Source organism: Oncorhynchus gorbuscha, linkage group LG08, assembly GCF_021184085.1.
Source record: "Oncorhynchus gorbuscha isolate QuinsamMale2020 ecotype Even-year linkage group LG08, OgorEven_v1.0, whole genome shotgun sequence".
In the NCBI taxonomy this organism is placed as follows: domain Eukaryota; kingdom Metazoa; phylum Chordata; class Actinopteri; order Salmoniformes; family Salmonidae; genus Oncorhynchus; species Oncorhynchus gorbuscha.
In genome coordinates this window covers 16,915,475-16,935,435 of record NC_060180.1, presented here as the reverse complement: position 1 = coordinate 16,935,435, position 19,961 = coordinate 16,915,475, and the positions used below count along the sequence as shown (strand labels likewise).

Below are 19,961 nucleotides of genomic sequence, written 5' to 3'. Positions count from 1 at the left end.
GTTGGTGGAAGCTGATACAAATCGTGCTAAAGGTGAGACTGGTGTATTTTCTGGTTTCTCTTTATCCCATTGTTTATTCAACTCGTGTGGTTCTTCCTAGGACTCAGGAGGAATGGGAGTACAGACAGACTCACCCCACCAGCATTCCAGGAACCTCAGGAGTTGTTTCTCCCTTTAGCAGGCCACCCCTGGGATCAAATGGATCCGGGGGATTGCCAAATCTGTTTGATTTCAGAGGAGAATATTATGATTGAAGTTGTGAGACTCTGGGTAAGTATCAAAGGGGGGAGTGATGAGCTAAAATTGGGGTCATGATAGGGGCTGCACCAAATGTTTGATGTATTATAACAATTGATTATGATTATGTTGTATTAATAGAAGGGGGAGAGTTATAAGACCCCTGCCCCACTACATGTATAGGGTCCTAGACTACACATAAACAAAATATATACACATTATAAAGGTTTAATATTGTTCCACAGTCTTTTCTGGTCTCTGCCTGAGAGATGTGTGAAATATTGCATGGGGTCTGTGAGAAAGCACTTCAAAGATAAACACAGAACCCTGCAGGGGAGTAAAAGAGGTAAGAGACTAGTCAGACATACCTCTATAAATGAACTTGGGGGAGTAGACATTTACTGCTGAACCCTTAGAAAACACTGGAACTATTGTATCTCTTGCAAGTTTGTATAGCTGTGTATGTATGGGCTTGGTCTGATGAGTAGAAGGTAATGACGTATGCAGTGAAATCACTAGGGCTGGACTTCAGGCTTAATAAAATAACTTGGGACTTTCCTATAGGGCAGAACTCAGGAGAGACATCAGTTGTATGTGTGAAGTTTGATCTTTGACTTCTGTCTACAGCTGTATTTTGATTACAATGGTTATGATTTATAAGTGCACATTTTGAGTGTTCCTTATTTGTTAAGTAAATAAAACGGAGCACAGAAAAACAGAACCAACAATTCCAGTCTGTATAAAGAATGTTGTTTTGCCATGTCATTTTGACAGTTTTTGGTGAGCAGATGTACAGAGGACACTTCTTAATTCTAAACACTTTATACTTACATCCTTACTTCCCTATACTACACTTCTCTTCTCCAGAATATATTTGCATATCTAGTTATTCATTTTCTAACCACTCAAAGAGCCCTTGAGCACGGCACTTAACCCTAATTGTTCCTGTAAGTCGCTCTGGATAAGAACATTTGCCAATTGAATAAAATGTAAATGCCATATTTGTATTTATTTATAGAAACCTTTTATCAATCAAATGTTCATCCATCTAAATATTTAAATTGAACATAAAGTGTGTGGTAAGTTTGCATACATTTATGTGGGATTTGCATTGCTACAAAGGTTTTAAGAAAAGAACACTACTTTCAGAATTTGACTAGCTTCTAAATGAGGAAATAAAGCATGGATTAAAGCATGGATCGTCATAAATAGTCACTCAATACTTACTTATGGTGGGATTCTGTGTTGTGGTTTGTTGATTGACACTCATATGAACAGGCATCTGTAGGTCTCGCAATGCACACCAATACCAGCCTGTGTTCTTCATTTTTAGTGCACTCATAGTCACTGTTACGACTATTCTTCCAATGGCATCAATAATCCATTTTAATTCTACTGATGCTCCATCTAAATTCCCAACACTCCTATCCCCACAAGAGCCACCCAGCCTGCTCCACCTCATAGCTCCAGAATTAACATAACAATTAACAACACGACACATCTCCGTCATATAGAGTTGATCAGGCTGTTGATTGTGGCCTGTGGAATGTTATCCCTTCAATGGCTGTGCGAAGTTGATGGATATTGGCGGAAACTGGAACACGCTGTCGTTCAAGTCTACCCAGAGCATCCCAAACATGCTCAATGGGTGACATGGCTGGTAAGTATGCAGGCCATGGAAGAACTGGGACATTTTCAGATCCTTGCGACATGGGACCGTGCATTATCATGCTGAAACATGAAGTGATGGTGGCGGATGAATGGTACGACAATGGGCCTCAGATTCATCATGGTATCTATGTGCATTCAAATTGCCATCGTTAAAATGCAATTGTGTCTGTTGTCTGTAGTTTATGTCTGCCCATACCATAACCCCACTATCATCATGGGGTGCTCTGACATCAGAAACCTCACAACACCATATATGCTGTCTGCCATCTGCCCAGTATGGTTGAAACCGGGGTTAATCCGTGAAGAGTGCAATTCTCCAGTGTTCTCCAGTGTGCCAGTGGCCATCAAAGGTGAGCCGGTTGGATGTACTGCCAAATTCTCTAAAATAACGTTGGAGGCGGCTTATGGTCGAGAAATTAACATTCAATTCTCTGGCAACAGCTCTGCTGGACATTCCTGCAGTCAGCCTGCCAATTGCACGCTCCTGTGGCATTGTGTTTTGTGACAAATCTGCACATTTTAGAGTGGCCAATTATTGTTCCCAGCACAAGGTGCACCTGTGTAATGAGCATGCTGTTTCATCACCTTATTGATATGCCACACCTGTCAGGTGGATGGGTTATCTTGGCAAGGGAGAAATGCTCACTAACAGGGATGGAAACAAATTAGTGCCAAAATGAGAGAAATACGCTTTTTGTTTGTATGTAACATTTCTGGGATATTTTATTTCAGCCAATGAAACATGGTACCTACACTTTACATGTTGTGTTTATATTTTTGTTCAGTAAAATATGGACACTATTACTAATAAATCATAAAACAATTTAGTTCACATTTAAATTAAATAAACATTTATGTGACGTATAGACAGTGTGGGATAACCGGGGGAGGGGGTAATATTATTAACTTATTATTGATTTAGACAGCTGCAGCTGGAAAAGTATTCAACACATTTTATATTATTAAATTCAACATATTCAACACATAGAACTGTTTATGGGACATTACTGAACCCTATTCTGCTTTACTAAACATAGATGCTAGCAGTATAAGGATCTTACCTTCCTTGAGTGACAGATAAGGACGCTCTTCCTCCGTCATCCACTACTACTTTGATAGAAGGATTTTTTACTTGGATTAAATGTCAGGAATTGTGAAAAACTGAGTTTAAATGTATTTGATTTAGGTATATGTAAACTTCCGACCTCAACTATGTTTGATAACATTCCATGAAATAACGTACAAAAGTCAAGTTGATTCCGGTGATTCGGCGAGGGTCGTCCGGCTGTGCAGTGGCTTGAGATTTTTGAAGTCTGCTAGTCAGGTGGCGCGTTCAAGAGACTCAAACGAAAAGTAGTAGTGGAAATGGATGGAGACAAAAGGAATATGGAGGCTGACAGTGAAAGTAATAAGGATTCTAATGGAAGTATATTTCCAGGCTTGGAGAGATGGAAGGAAGTAGGTTACGAGTTTGAATCCGACAACAAGAGAGGCGGTGCGTCAAGGAAGATTGGGGTCAAGTACAAACAGAATGAGCTGTACTCCAGTAGCACTGGAGGTGAATTGGAAGAGAATAAGGATGAATTACCTGAGGTTGCAGGAGTAGTGAAGATCTTGGAGCTCATGATGAAGATGACTGGTCTAGTAGGAGAGACGTTTTGGGAGAAAGTGGACCCCTTCTTTTTGGCTGACCCAGTTGGGTACTGTTGAATTGTTGAAAGTAACCTGAAGTGGACTTGTGAAGATTTTTTGTGTTTTGTGCTCCGCATCACATGAATGTGGACAAGACCTGTTATTTGCTTTGCTGTCAAGAATAGAACACCTTTGAAAGGAGTGTTTACTGGGGTAGTGGTAAGGGTGGTGGTGGATCAACTGAAGTTGAAGATTCCTGGTGCCGTATGGTGCGACACAGACCCGGTGGCGAAGGTGGTAGAACAGAAGAGTCACTGTCTGTCTTTTTTAGTTTTAATGCTGAGTCATTACACGACAAAGTAATTTTAGTATATATCAGTTATCCCGTAAGAGCTTTTGTGCCGAATCCACTACAGTGTTTTAGGTGCCCAGTTTATGGACAGGTTGCAGAAGTATGTAGGAGGGGATTCCTAGATGTGAGAAGTGTGCAGGAGGGCATGGGACAAAGGAATGTGTAGTATCTGTGAAATAAGTGGTATGTGTTAAATGTAGGGGTGCTCATGGAGCTGGGGATCAGAAGTGTCTGGTGCGAGAGAGACAGGTTGAGGTTGCCAGGGTCAGAGTTTTACAGAAAGTGTTGTATTCTGAGGCAATGAAGAAAGTAGAGGAAGATGGGTCAAGGGTGAGGGATTCTAAGAGGGTCTTAGTGAGTAGTAGACTTTTGCCAGTACAGAGTGATAGGCCTACCAATTAAAAGTGCTTCAGTAAGGTTGGCTTTTTAGTGTTTTATTACCATGGTTATCAACTTTACTGCAGGAATGGAACGTAAGTCACAGAAAATAGGTGTTGTGGTGGAAGCTGCAGAGAAGTACAGCACGTGGCATGACGAGAATTTACAGCAGAAGAGTTACAGGGTGTGTTGAATTATAGTGTCCCGTTTTTCCCGGGCTATCATCTTGGTGTAGGATCGGGTCAAAATAGTGGAATGCGGTCGTGGGTTTTAATGACTGTAGGGTTAGTTGGCAGGGTACTTTTTTCCTTTCCCCTTTTCCATTTTGTATCACAAAGTATAATGGATTCATGCTCCAGTCCAGTTGGTGGCGGTAATGCACCAATAATATTGGATGCCAACCGCCATTAAACCCCACCGAAGAAGATTATTCGGGGCGCGGCATAGTTACATTATGTAGCATTAATGTAATGTAACGTAACGTTATCTAATTTGTTTCCTTCGCTATTTAGCTACAGTAATATCTTAACGTTATGTGTTTCAAGCTACATATTTGACATTTAGCAATCTAGATAGCTATTAGATAGGCTAACTTATATATAATGTACGTCTGTAGCTTTATCTAGCTAGCTAACATGCATTCTGCCATAACAGTTCGTTTTTAACTTCCAGTGCTGTCCAGTCGTTCCGCATCTCTTCTGGAATGGATTATGGGAAGGAGAGGGTTGTGGCGTTGGTGGATATGGACTGTTTCTACGTGCAAGTGGAACAGAGGCTGAACCCAGCGCTGAAAAACACACCGTGTGTGGTCGCACAGTACAAGACATGGAAGGGAGGCGGGTGAGTCACCGACACAGAGTCTCCTTCCCAAGGCCAATGGGATTGAGAGCGGCGTAGCTAGCATACACACATCAATCCAGAATAAAACATGTAGACCTAGGGGCAATGGGACAGTGGGAGTGACTCGTAGGTGTTTCGCCCTTACCCCATGATTCTTAGCTGTATGGGTCAGGCTGGCTAAGGTTTAACTTCAGTGTCCATTATAATGTAATGGAGACAGTCAGTGGAGTTAAACATTAGTTCAGGCTGGCCCTGATTTATGATGCATACCTACATCGCCTGGTTCTCAGCTCTGCAAAACGTTTGTCTCTCCCATACATGACCGTTTTTTGTTGCATGGACTGTTCAGAATATCATAGTCAAGTCATGTTCTCACACTTTATCTTTACCCAGTATCATAGCTGTGAGTTATGAGGCCAGGGCCCATGGTGTCACCAGGAACATGTGGGCAGACGATGCCAAGAAACTGTGCCCAGATCTCCAGGTTGCAAGGGTCAGAGAGTCACATGGGAAGGCAGACCTCACCCAGTACGTGTCCATTATACAATATTTTAAATGACTTCGGTGACTAAGTGAATCCCCAGGAACCCCTTCGGAAAGCCTGCAGTGCTAACCAGCTAACTGTCACCCCCTGTGTAGTTACCGGGAGGCGAGTGTACAGGTGTTTGAGGTGATGTCACGCTTCGCTGTGCTCGAGAGGGCCAGTATAGACGAGGCCTACATGGACCTGACTGCTGCGATACAGCAGAGATTGAAAAGCATGACTGACCAGCAGGTAGACCCTCAGCTCCTGAAGACCAGCCACGTCCAGGGCTACCCACTGGCTCCTCTTGACCAGGACGAGGCAGCACAGGACACCACAACTGATAAAGGTGGGTTTTAAACCGCGGTCGTCATTGGGTTAGTTTACCCCAAGAACTCTAAATGAGTGTTGAGTTTTAGCATTTCAGAAAAATATTTAGGCCTATCTCTTTTAGTGCTGTGTTCTCATTTTATATATGTGGTATCTTGATATCCTGTATCTGTCCACATCCCTGGGTTTCTAATCAAATATCCTGTATCTGTCCACATCCCTCGGTTTCTAATCAAAGACCATGTCAGTGCAGACTTTCAAATAAAACATGTCAATTACATTTTATCGGTTGCGTACACATATTTAGCAGATGTTCCTAACTCCAACAGTGCAGTAATGCCCAACAATACAATCAACACTGAATGCCCAACAATACAATCAGCACTGAATGCTGATTGGCTGAAAGCTGTGGTATATGATACCGTATACCACGGGTATGACAGAACATTTACTTTTACTGTTCTAATTACATGTGTAACCAGTTTATAATAGCAATAAGGCACCTCGGGGGTTTGTGTTATATGGCCAATATACCACGGCTAAGGGCTGTATCCAGGCATTCCACGTTGTGTTGTGCATTAGAACAGTCCTTAGCCTTGTTATATTGGCCATATATCACACCCCCTCGGGCCTTATTGCTTAAATATAGTTTCAAACGACACACAGGTCTCTGTAATAATGGCTGGGTGTGGCTTGATTTCATTGGTTAATTTGCAGATATAAATACAACATATAAAAAGCATAGATGGGAAACACATGATCATAGATATAATTTGGCTCCATACAAGAGTCTTTAAATGAAAGATTCAGGCAGCCTCTCGTTTAACAATAAATTATCAAGGTTTACCCCTCTCCTAGGGAGGGTGACTGTTTTCGATGCCGATATAATGAAGGGACGAAATGGTGGTTCGCTTCCAAAAAGTTGGCCTCAACTGGGTACGTCGAGTTTTTGCACCAAATGGTTCTGCGATGCTCCTGGATTCATACTTTTCATTAGCATTTTACCCACTTAGTTTGTTTACCACAAGGACAAATTATAAGATAAATAACTGCCTTAGTGGACCACGTAATAACACCTTTTAATTGGGATCTATTTCCCAGTTTGAAGGATCTACATTTGTACATGCCGTTGCATTGAGCGCAGCCATTACACTTGTAGTTTACATCCAGTGGAGGTGCAAATGGATGTTGTGCGGGGCAATTTTGGGGTGATAAATCAGAGTTTACCCATTGATCTCTAAGATTTCTGCCCCGCGAGAATACTACCAAGGGAGGGTCCGAAAACACATTACCGGTACTGTCATCAGATCTTAGAATGTGCCAATGTTTGTGAACAATTCCTTTTAATTTGTTCAGAGAAATCTGAATAGCGCGTAGTAAGAACGCAATAATGATTATTTTTGCGAGACTGTCCTTGAAAGAGATCATGTCCTGATTTGTTTTGGATTGGATTGTATTGTCTCAATGGCAGTATTAATCTGACCATTTTTGTACCCCCTTTGCTTGAATTTTATCTCAGCCATATGATTATTTTGATTAGACAGAATTGGCTGTAGGGCAAATTGTTTTTCAAGGGAAGTGGGTGACAGCTATCAGCCCTCAACAAACTGTTACGATCAGTAGGTTTCCTGTAAAAATCCATGTATATTACATTATCCTCACACAAAATCAAAAGATTGAGGAAACTGATTTGACGTGTCTCAGATTGCATAGTAAATCTCAGGTGCTCAGAACAAGAGTTAAGAAAAGCCTGGAGCTGTTTTGCATCACCCCTCCATTGAACAAAAATATCATCAATGTACCATTTCCAAATAATAATGTTAGGCAAGGAAACATTTGAGAGGATTGAGAATTGACTGTTTCTCCATGTAACCCACATACAAATTAGCATAGTTAGGAGCCATAGGGGATCCCATAGCAGTATCCTTCATCTGGATAAAGACATCCTTTAGAAACATGAAATAGTTGATGTGTGTGTGTACTATTTCACCCAATGTTATAATGCATGCATGCACTGGAAGGTTGTTCATTAGGGTCACGATAACTCTTACTTCTAAAAGGAGTCGGAGTGTGTGCAGGCGAGGTCAACTGTTAAATCTACTTCAATCAGTGTAGGTGAAGCGGAGGAGACAAGTTTATAAAGGAGTTTTAAGCCTTGAGACAATTGAGACATGGATTGTGTATGTTTGCCATTTCAGCAAATTAATTGGCAACACGGAATCGTTAAGTGCCTTTGAGCGGGGTATGGCAGTATAGGCCAGGAGCACCGGTTTGTGTCAACAACTGCAACCCTGCTGGGTTTTTCATGCTGAACAGTTTCATGTGTGTATCAAGAATGGTCCTCCACCCAAAGGACACCCAGCCTTGGAGTCAACATGGGCCAGCATTCCTGCTTTCGACTCCTTGTCGAGTCCATGCCCTGACGAATTGATATTAGGAAGGTGTTCTTAATATTTTGTACACTCGGTGTATATGATGGTGTATATAGACATTATGGGCAGTATATTAATAGAAAAGGGGTGTACAACAGTAGTTCTATAGGATAGGCCTTGACTAGAATAAAGTATAGACATATGAAGTGGGTAAAACGGTATGTTAACATGGTGCTCCTCTCCATGTTTTCCCCCAGAAGAGCGAAGGTCCAGTGGTCTGCAGCAGTGGCTGTCCTCTGTGTCAGGCGGCTCTGGCTGTGCAGAGCTGCAGTTGGCTCTGGGGGCTGTGATCGTCGAGGAGATGAGGGCTGCAGTGGAGCAGCACACAGGCTACCGCTGCTCGGCAGGGATATCCCACAACAAGGTCAGTACTCTCTTCCCCCTCAACACAACCAGTGTGTTCTACCTCTTTCTGTCAATAGTTCTACTAGCTTTCTTTACTTGTGTCCTTTCTGTCATGATCACTGAATCCTGGCAGAACACAACTGGTCGTAGCAACATGGTGGAAACTTGGCCAGTCCTTTCAGCTGTCAGTTCTAGGCCAGTCTGTTTATTTATCATGTCTCCTCAGGTGCTGGCTAAACTAGCCTGCGGTCTGAACAAACCCAACCGCCAGACACTCCTGCCATTAGGCTCTGTTCCAGAGCTCTTCAACTCACTTCCCATTGGCAAAATGTGAGTGTACTGCTAGTTAAAACTAACCGTGTGCTGTAACTGAGAGAGAATTAAGAGAATTGACACAATAACACGCATCCGTCAATATACATGCAACATACAATACGATCTTTCCTGGACTACAGGACCATCAGACTATGCAGATGAATACAGAATCAACTTTACAGACTCAGAGATCGACTGATCCGGTCCTGTTGTTCCTCTCTCCAGCCGAAACCTGGGGGGTAAGCTGGGGGCGTCCATCACAGAGACCCTGGAGGTAGAGAACATGGGGGAACTAACCCGCTTCTCTCAGGCCCAGCTGGGACAACACTTTGGAGACAAGACTGGGTAAACAACACACACTTCCTTCATGTCATGAAGTATATAAACCACTCTTCCTCAATGAATCAAACTTATGTAATACTGTGGATAATTTAAAGTTATTAGCTAAAATTGTAATATTGTAATCTGGTGTTGTAAAAGTAACTATCCATTTAAAGATGTGATACTATTTGGTGCCAGTGGTGGCTAATGTACAGTGCCTTCGGAAAGTATTCAGACCCCTTGACTTTTCAACATTTTGTTATGATACAGCCTTATTCTAAAATGTATTAGATATTTTTTCATCAATATACACACAATACCCCATAATGGCAAAGCAAAAACAGTGTTAGACATTTTTGCTCATTTAAAAAAAAAAAAAACTTAAATATTATATTTACATAAGTATTCTGACCTTTTACTCTGCTTTGTTGAATCAAATCACATTTTATTGGTCACATGAACATGGTTAGCAGATGTTAATGTGAGTGTAGCAAAATGCTTGTGCTTCTAGTTCCGACAGTGCAGTAATATCTAAGAAGTAATCTAACAATTTCACAACTACTACCTTACACACAAGTGTAAAGAGATGAATAAGAATATGTACATATAAATATATGGATGAGCAGTGGCCGTGCAGCATAGGCAAGATTATTAATTATTCAAGTGGCCAGAGATGTATGTCTGTATGTTGGCAGCAGCCACTCAATGTTAGTGATGGCTGTTTAACAGTCTAATGGCCTTGAGATAGAAGCTGTTTTTCAGTCTCTCTCGGTCCCAGCTTTGATGCATCTGTACTGTACTCGCCTTCTGCATGATAGTGGGGTGAACAGACAGTGGCGCTGGTGGTTGTTGTCCTTGATGATCTTTTTGGCCTTAGTGTGACATCGGGTGGTGTAGGTGCCCTGGAGGGCAGGTAGTTTGCCCCCGGTGATGCGTTGTGCAGACCTCGCTACCCTCTGGAGAGCCTTGCGGTTGTGGGTGGAGCAGTTGCCGTACCAGGCTGTGATACAGCCCGACAGGATACTCTCATTTGTGAATCTGTAAAAGTTTGTGAGTGTTTTCGGTCACAAGCCAAATTTCTTCAGACTCGTGAGGTTGAAGAGGCGCTGTTGCGCCTTCTTCACCACTCTGTCTGTGTGGATGGACCATTTCAGAAGTGCCTTTGGCAGTGATTACAGCATCAATTATTGGGTATGACACGACAAGCTTGGCACACTTGTATTTGTATTGGGAGTTTCTGTATTCTTCTCTGCAGAGTCTCAAGTTCTGTCAGGTTGGATTGGGACCGTTGCCGCACAGCTATTTTCAGGTCTCTCCAGAGATGTTCAATCAGGTTCAAGTCCGGGCTCTGGCTGGGCCAATCAAGGACATTCAGTGACTTGTCCCAAAGCCACTCTTGCGTTGTCTTGGGGTTGTTGCATAGGGTTGTTGTCCTGTTGGAAGGTGAACCTTCGCCCAAGTCTGAGGACCTGAGCGCTCTGGAGCAGGTTTTCATCAAGGATATCTCTGTACTTTGCTCCGTTCATCTTTGCCTCGATCCTGACTCATCTCCCTGTCGCTGAAAAACATCCCCACCGCATGATGCTGCCACTACCATGCTTCACCGTAGGGGTGTATTCAGACCCTTTGCTATACGGGTTTCCTCCAGACGTGATGCTTGGCATTCAGGCCAAAGAGTTCAATCTTGGTTTCATCAGACCAGAGAATCTTGTTTCTCATGGTCTGACAGTCTTTAGGTGCCTTTTGGCAAACAAACTCCAAGCAGGCTGTTATTGTGCCTTTTACTGAGGAGTGGCTTCCATCTGGCCACTCTACCATAACGGCCTGATTTGATGGAGTGTTGCAGAGATGTTTGTCCTTCTGGAAGGTTCTCCCATCTCCACAGAATAACTCTAGAGCTCTGTCAGTGACCATCATCTTCTTGGTCACCTCCCTGACCAAGCCCCTTTTATGATTGCTCAGTTTGGCTGGGCGGCCAGCTTTAGGAAGAGTCTTGGTGGTTCCAAACTTCTTCCATTTAAGAATGATGGAGGCCACTGTCTTCTTGGGGACCTTCAATGCTGCAGAAATGTTTTGGAACCCTTCCCCAGATCTGTGCCTCGGCATAATCCTGTCTCGGAGCTCTACGGACAATTCCTTTGGCCTCATGGCCTGGTTTTTGCTCTAACATGCACTGTAAACTATGGGACCTTACATAGACAAGTGTGTGCCTTTCCAAATCATGTCCAATCAATTGAATTTACCACAGGTGGACTCCAGGCAAGTTGTAGAAACATCTCAAGGATGATCAATGGAAACAGGATGCACCTAAGCAAAGGGTTCCAATTTCATAGCAAAGGGTCTGAATACTTACATAAATTAGATGTCTTTTTATTCTAAAAACCTGTTTCCTCTTTGTCATTATGGGGTATTGTGTGTAGATTGCTGAGGATGTTTAAAATAAAATCCATTTTAGAATTAGGCTGTAATGTAACACTGTGTAAAAAGTCAAGGGGTCTGAATACTTTCCGAAGGCACTGTAGTTCCCATATTGATATAAATAAATATTGCTTTCTTCAGCCAGTGGCTGTATGACCTGTGTCGGGGGATTGACTTTGACGCAGTGAAGCCCAGACAACTCCCTAAATCCATCGGCTGCAGCAAGAACTTCCCTGGGAAGACATCTCTCACTACCAGAGAGCGGGTACTTGGCTATATTCATGCCCTCTCTCCATCTGTTCTTCTGCCTGCCTCTGGCCATAATCTATTGAGATGCACCAATCTCCCATTTTGATTCCTCTGGAGCTCTGTTCCTTCTATGTCTGTTGATGTCTGAATAAAATACTCATGTCTTATCTCTGCAGGTGCAGCACTGGCTCTATCAGCTGGCTCTGGAGCTGGAGGAGAGACTGACAAAGGACAGAGAGCTGGTGAGGGACTTCATCTCACCATCCTCTGTTTGTCTCATCCCTCCCTGTCTGGCCACACACTCATGAGACTGAGGGACGGAAGGATAATCTACAGTTGAAGTTGAAAGTTTACATACACCTTAGCCAAATACATTTAAACTCAGTTTTTCACAATTCCTGGCATTTAGTCCTAGTAAAAATGCCCTGTTTTAGGTCAGTTAGGATCACCACTTTTATTTTAAGAATGTGAAATTTCAGAATAATAGTGGGGTGATTTATTTCCGCTTTTATTTCTTTCATCACATTCCCAGTGGGTCAGAAGTTTACATACACTCAATTAGTATTTGGTATCATTGCCTTCAAAGTGTTTAACTTGGGTCAAATGTTTTGGGTAGCCTTCCACAAGCTTCCCACAATAAGTTGGGTGAATTTTGTCCCATTCCTCCTGATAGAGCTCATGTAGCTGAGTCAGGTTTGTAGGCCTCCTTGCTCACGCATGCTTTTTCAGTTCTGCACACATATTTTCTACAGGATTGAGGTCAGGGCTTTGTGATGGCCACTCCAATTCCTTGACTTTGTTGTCCTTAAGCCATTTTGCCACAACTTTGGAAGTATGCTTGGGGTCATTGTCCATTTGGAAGACCCATTTGCGACCGAGCTTTAACTTTCTGACTGATGTCTTGATGTTGCTTCAATATATCCACATAATTTTCCTCCCTCATGAAGCCATCTATTTTGTGAAGTGCACCAGTCCCTCCTGCTGCAAAGCACCCCCACAACATGTTGCTGCCACCTCCGTGCTTCACGTTTGGGATGGTGTTCTTCGGCTTGCAGGCCTCCCCCTTTTTCCTCCAAACATAACGTTGGTCATTATGGCCAAACAGTACTATTTTTGTTTCAACAGACCAGAGGACATTTCTCCAAAAAGTACGATCTTTGTCCACATGTGCAGTTGCAAACCATAGTCTGGCTTTTTTATGGCGTTTTTGGGGCAGTGTCTTCTTCCTTGCTGAGTGGCCTTTCAGGTTATGTCGATATAGGACTCATTTTATTGTGGATATAGATACTTTTGTACCCGTTTCCTCCAGCATCGTCACAAGGTCCTTTGCTGTTGTTCAGGGATTGATTTGCACTTTTAATCCCAAAGTACGTTTATCTCTAGGAGACAGAACGCATCTCCTTCCTGAGCGGTATGATGGCTGTGTGGTCCCAAGGTGTTTATACTTGCATACTATTGTTAGTACAGATGAACGTGGTACCTTCAGACGTTTGGAAATTGCTCCCAATGATGAACCAGACTTGTGGAGGTATACAATTGTTTTTCTGAGGTCTTGGCTGATTTATGTAGATTTTCCCATGATGTCAAGAAAAGAGGCACTGAGTTTGAAGGTAGGCCTTGTAATACATCCACAGGCTAATTGACATTTGAGTAAATTGGAGGTGTACCTATCAGAATCTTCTAAAGCCATGACATGACTTTCTGTAATTTTCCAAGCTGCTTAAAGGCACAGTCAACTTAGTGTATGTAAACTTCAGACCCACTGGAATAGTGATGCAGTGAATTATAAGTGAAATAATCTGTCTGTTACCAATTGTTGGAAAAATTACTTGGCATGCACAAAGTAGATGTCCTAACTGACTTTCCAAAACTATAGTTTGTTAACAATACATTTGTGGAGTGGTTGACAAACGGGTTTTAATGACTCCAACCTAAGTGTATGTAAACTTCCGACTTCAACTGTACCTCCTCACCTGCATGCCTGTCACTCCTCTCCATTCCATTTCTGTCACTCATTCTCTCTCCCTCTGTGTAGAATGGTCGTGTGGCTAAGCAGTTGACTGTGGGTGTAAGGCAGTTGGGTGATAAGAGGCCCAGCAGTTTCTCTCGGTGCTGCTCGTTGGCACGCTACGACGCCACCAAGATCTCCTCGGACAGCTTCGCAATCCTCAAGAGTCTCAACACAGCAGGGAACCATCAGGCAGCATGGCAAGTTGCACAAATTAAGTCTGCCGTGACATTAACTATACATGCAACCAACTCTAGAGAGCATGACAAATATAACACCATTATTTGGAACACAACAACTATAGCCACCCTGAAATCTTAATCTTCAGAGGCGTTGATTTCCCATGGCTGTCTGTTTTCGAATGTATGCGTCTGACTTTCTCTTTCTGTCTCTTTCTATCCAGGACTCCTCCCCTCACCCTGCTCCACATTTCGGCCAGTAAATTTAGTGATTCACCCTCTGCCGGGGCCGGAGGAATCGCCAGCTTCCTGTCCAGTGATGTTACTTCCGCCCAGGCCTCCACTCAGTCTTGCTCTGGTTCAAAGAAGGACTCTACCCCCAAGAGACCCGGCGCCATCCAGTCCTTCTTCCAAAGATCTGCAGAGAAACAGAGGAAAGAGGGAGAAGAAGAAGAGAATGATAGGGGCTATGGAACCTTTCTCCCGCCTTCCTCTTTTCCTGTGTCTTTCTCTGTAGTAGAGAGGTGTGTGTCTGAGAATGAAACAACAACCTCAACTGTCTCTAGTACATCTTGTCACTTTTCTTCTGTTGTCAGTTCATCAGCCATCCCCCATACTGGCATCACTTCCTTCTTTCAGAGGAAGACACTTGGGAGAAACCAGCCGCCCGTAACCACAGCCTCACACAGTGACAGTCTCGCAACAGGCAGAACAAGATGTTCCATAGTAGGATATGATACAATAGGGAGTGTCCAACTTTTAACAGACACAGTTGGGTGTGAAATAGCAGGAAGTTACACAGCTCCGGCAGCTGAAATATGTGACGAGCAGACTGCGAACGTAAAAGGGAAACACACTAAACACACTCAACTCACTAGTTCTAACCAAGCAGAGGACCAATCTCTGGGTTCTGGGGAGGGAACTTGTACTCTATCAGAGGAAAAACAGTCTGTGGGGTCAGACTTGCCCTACAATCCCCCTTCTGACCCGCCTCAGTGCCTGGCCAGTGTGGCCAAAGAGGACCTGCTGACCTGTGAGTGCTGTGGCCAGGTTGTGCTGGCCTGGGAGATGCCTGAACATAATGATTACCACTTTGCCTTGGACCTACAGAACTCTTTCTCCTCTACAAGCACAACCACCAACACCTCTCTTCATTCCTCCTCTCTCTCCTCTGTTTCAACTGCCTCCCGCCCCCCTCTCAGGCCAGGTGCCCTTCAGTTGTCCCGGGGGAAGACGCGGGCCAGGGGCCAGTCAACACCCCAGCCTAAACGGCCCCGCTCCCAAGGTGGTAGTACTGGTACGCTGGACTCCTTCTTCAAGAGGAGCTGAGGACAAAGTGGAGGAAAAGAAGAGACGGACCATGAAAGGAGATAGGGAATCCACTGTGCTGGACTGGTTACTTTTGCTGATGCTATTTAAACTGACCAACAATATTCTAAACTCACTGCCAAAACAATTTATATGATTGTATGGTGAGATGCTGCTTAATTTTAATGGCAATTGTACAGAATAAATATTTGTACCTCTAAAACAGATATTGGTAAATCCATACCTTCCTGGAGGTCCTCTTTCAATGGATATGTTGTCTGGAGAAGCTTGTATATTTCTGTGATCATGTTTCCATTAAACATTGAAAATAGTGCTTGTGTTGTGGGCCTTTTTTATCAACCATGTGAAATTAATTTTTTCCACTAGATGGTAGCATCACACATGACGAGCGCACGCAAAGTTAAGGCACTCAGTTTAATGCGCATTCAGCTTAGATACAGTATTTGTGTTCAAGGAAATTGTTTGCTTTGTTTTACCAATGCAAATGTAAGAGAAGGCAAACATGCAAAATGCCCCCATGTGCTACTGGGCTTTTGCTGTGATAACATTGTTAAAGGTCAGCCAACATACATTTGGCCCAACTTGTGAATAAACTAATGAGTCCGTGTAATCAGTAGAAACAGAGGCCTGTTTTGCAGAAACTGGGCTGTAGTGTGACTATCTCCACAGCAGTTGAACACTCTATAATGCTCGTACTGAAGTGGGATTTTTTAAACTATTCCATATCAGATTATTTTCCTAATAGTTTCAAACAAAAGAGAAGATAAGTGGAAACCTCATGTTGGGTTTACTTCCAGTTCATGGCAGAGTTAGGCTTGGTGTGAGAGCTACATGGAGGCCCTAAATGTATGACAATGATCTGGGAACTAACAGAATATAACTACTTTCATTTTGTGGATTTAACAATATAATTATGTGGATTTAACAATATAATTTAACAATGTAACACTGGAATGACAATTTCAATAAGATCTTAATACTGAGGTTCAATCTTAATGTCTGTTTTGTTATCTTTGACCTCAGTCCAGTTGTGGTTGCCTCTATGATGATTTGCATTGCACCATTTCTGGGTGTCACATGCTTTTGTGTACATTCTCTCTACGTGAGGAATCAAGTGATCTCCCTTTCATAAAAGTGGTGTTTCAGTCTGACTCACAGTTTCCAGTGTCTTGCATCAGCTGAGTAATAGAAAGGGAGGAGGCTAACAAAGGGGAGGAGTGAGAACTTCATGGACCCATTTATTATGGCTTTTCACCAGGACACCCTTCAGGTTAACAGCATAACTATACCATTGAGGTATAGCATCTAGGAAACACAGACAAAAGTTAATGTAACAACTTTTTATTTATGTGTACCATAATATACAAACTGGATCTATACATAAATATGTGGTACTCCACCCCACACAGAACAGTGCCAACTGGAAACATGTCTTACAAGTCCTCAACTGGCAGCTTCATTAAATAGTACCAGCAAAATACCAGTCTCAATGTCAAATGTGAAGAGGCGACTGGGATGCTGGCCTTCTAGGCAGAGTTACTCTTTGCAGTGGCTGTGGTTCTTTTGCCCATCTTAATCTTTTATTTTTATTGGCCAGTCTAAGATATGGCTTTTTCTTTGCAACTCTGGCTAGAAGGCCAACATCCCGGAGTCGCCTCTTCACTGTTAATGTTGAGACTGGTGTTTTGCTGGTACTATTTAATGAAGCTGCCAGTTGAGGACTTGTGAGGCGTCTGTTGTTCAAACTAGACACTAATGTACTTGTCCTCTTGCTCAGTTGTGCACCGGGGCCTCCCACTCCTCTTTCTATTCTTGTTAGAGCCAGTTCGCTCTGTTCTGTGAAGGGAGTAGTACACAGTGTACGAGATATTCAGTTTCTTGGCAATTTCTCGCATGGTATTCTATTTCTCAGAGCAAGAGTAGACTGATGAGTTTCAGAAGAAAGTTATTTGTTTCTGGCCATTTTGAGCCTGTAATCAAACCCACAAATGCTGATGCACCAGATAATCAACTAGTCTAAAGAAGGACCGTTTTATGGCTTCTTTAATCAGGTACAACAGTTTTCATCTGTGCTAACATAATTGCAAAAAAAATTCTAATGATCAATTAACCTTTTAAAATTCTGAACTTGTATTAGCTAACACAACGTGCCATTGGAAAACAGGAGTGATGGTTGCTGATAATGGGCCTCTGTACGGCTATCCAGATATTCCATAAAAAAATCAGCAATTTCCAGCTACAATAGTCTTTTAAAAAATTAACAATATCTGCACTGTATTTCTGATAAATGTTATTTTAATGGACAAAAAATGTTTTTCTTTAAAAAACAAGGATATTTCTAAGTGACCCCAAACTTTTGAAGGGTACTGTATGTTTGAGTGAGAGGCGAGTGTGTGTAAGCACTTCACTCAGAAGTGTGAATCAACTGTGTTTAAGGTGACTGCTGCTTTACACTCATTTCCATAGTCACTATTGGATAGATCTCTGTGCCTTTTGTAACCAGGTCTTCCTCACACCTCAACCTCACCGTGGTGACTGTTGCTAGGTGAACAGGTGACACAGGAGACAAAATATACTCCCCTCATCAGTATCGAGAAATAGCAGTTCTTGAAAAGGCTTGAGAAAAGGTTTGGTGACAACAAGGCTTTGGAAAAACAAAGTAAAAGACAGAAGCTGAGGGAAAAGTCGGTTCTTTGCTGAGATGACAGGAGAGGGGCTTTGGAAGAAGCAGGAAGGCTGAAGACGACAGGAGAAAGAGACGGAACCCTCTCCTCCGATGTTCTAGATCCTGGGATCTAGCTGGGACGGCTGTGGTTCTGTTCCACTGGGCGGTTCTGCATTCTTGGCCTCGTCCTCCTCCTCACTCTGTGAGGGCTGTGACCGGGAGACAGGCTGCAGCTTGGTGACCTGGCCGATGCCTTTGGTGGCTCCCTCTCTGAACAGCAGCTTGGACCCCACCTTCAGGTACTCTGGGTGCTTAAGGTGACAAGCCAAATTTCTTCAGCCTCCTGGGGTTGAAGGGAGGCTGTTGCGCCTTCTTCACCACACTGTCTCGTGAGTGGACAATTTCAGTGTGTCCGTGATGTGTATGCAGAGGACCTTAAAACTTTCCACCTCCACTGCTGTCCCGTCGATGTGGATAAGGGGCTGCTCCCTCTGCTGTTTCCTGTAGGCTGTCTCATCGCTCTTGGTAATCAAGCCGAATACTGTTGTGTCGTCTGCAAACTTTGAGTTGGAGGCGTGCTTGGCCTCGCAGTGATTTATACTTTAACTTTTGATACTTAAGTGTATTTTAGCAATTACATTTATTTTGATACTTTTAGACTTTTACTCAAGTAGTATTTTACTGGCTGACTTTCACTTTTACTTGATTAACCTTCTATTAAGGTATCTATACTTTTACTCAAGCATGACAATTGGGTACTTTTTCCACCACTGTCATTTGTATATGTGTCACTCTCTTTCCTTATCTTTCTATCCAGTACTCCTCCCCTCACCCTGCTCCACATTTCAGCCAGTAAATTGAATGACGCACTCTCTGCCGGGGCCAGGGGAATCGTCGGCTTCCTGTCCAGTGATGTCAATTCCAACCAGGCCCCCACTTAGTCACGCTCTGGTTCAAAGAAGGACTCCACCTCCAAGGGATTCGGCGCCATCCAGTCCTTCTTCTGAAGAGCTACAGAGAAAGGGAGGAAGAGGGAGATGGAGAGAATGATAGGGACTGTGGAACCTTTCTCCCACCTTCCTCTTTTCCTGTGTCTTTCTCTGTAGTAGAGAGGTGTGTGTCTGAGAATGAAACCCCAACCTCAACTGTATCTAGTACATCTTGTCACTCTTCTTCTGTTGTCAGTTCATCAGCTAGCCCCCATACTGGCATCTTCTCCATCTTTCAGGAAGACTCAAGAGAAACCAGCAGCCCGTACCCTTAGCCTCATACAACAACCACCTTGCAACAGGCAGAACAAGATGTTAAACAGCGGGATATGATACAATAGGAAGTGTCCGAGTAGAACAACTTTCTTTGTTGAACTATTCCCATACACTGGAATGACAATTTCAATGGGGTCTTAATACTGAGGTTAAATCTTAATGTCTTGTTTTAACTGTTGATATCAGACAGGTCACAACAGGTCTTTGACCTCAGTTCAGTCCTGGTTGCCTCTATGATGAGTGGCATTGCACCAGTCGTGAGTAATCAGGTGATCATCCCTTTCATAACATAGTGGTGTTTCAGTCTGTCTCTCAGTTTCTTGTGTCTTGCATCAGCTGAGTAATAGAAAGGGAGGAGGCTAACAAAGGGGAGGAGAGAGAACTTCATGGACCCATTATGACTTTTCACCAGGGCACCCTTCAGGTTAACAGCCCAACTACACCATTGAGGTGTAGAATCTATTTTAAAAAA

The 19,961-nt window shown here is 43.1% G+C and overlaps 1 protein-coding gene across 2 annotated transcripts; it reads left to right on the top strand.

Annotated features, from left to right (window-relative positions):
* Positions 1-3,164: 3,164 nt before the first annotated feature.
* On the top strand, positions 3,165-15,872 carry polh (polymerase (DNA directed), eta). 2 transcript variants are annotated; one of them, XM_046358641.1, is made up of 11 exons: positions 3,165-3,608; positions 4,943-5,110; positions 5,504-5,638; positions 5,750-5,982; positions 8,593-8,759; positions 8,967-9,070; positions 9,281-9,400; positions 11,936-12,059; positions 12,220-12,285; positions 14,079-14,251; positions 14,455-15,872. In XM_046358641.1, the coding sequence occupies exons 1-11, from the start codon at positions 3,274-3,276 to the stop codon at positions 15,557-15,559; spliced, it is 2,730 nt and encodes a 909-aa protein (XP_046214597.1). In that variant the 5' UTR covers positions 3,165-3,273; the 3' UTR covers positions 15,560-15,872. The 2 variants fall into 2 exon arrangements, with proteins under 2 accessions (XP_046214597.1, XP_046214598.1); XM_046358642.1 differs by lacking the exon at positions 3,165-3,608 and adding an exon at positions 4,595-4,737.
* Positions 15,873-19,961: the final 4,089 nt, after the last annotated feature.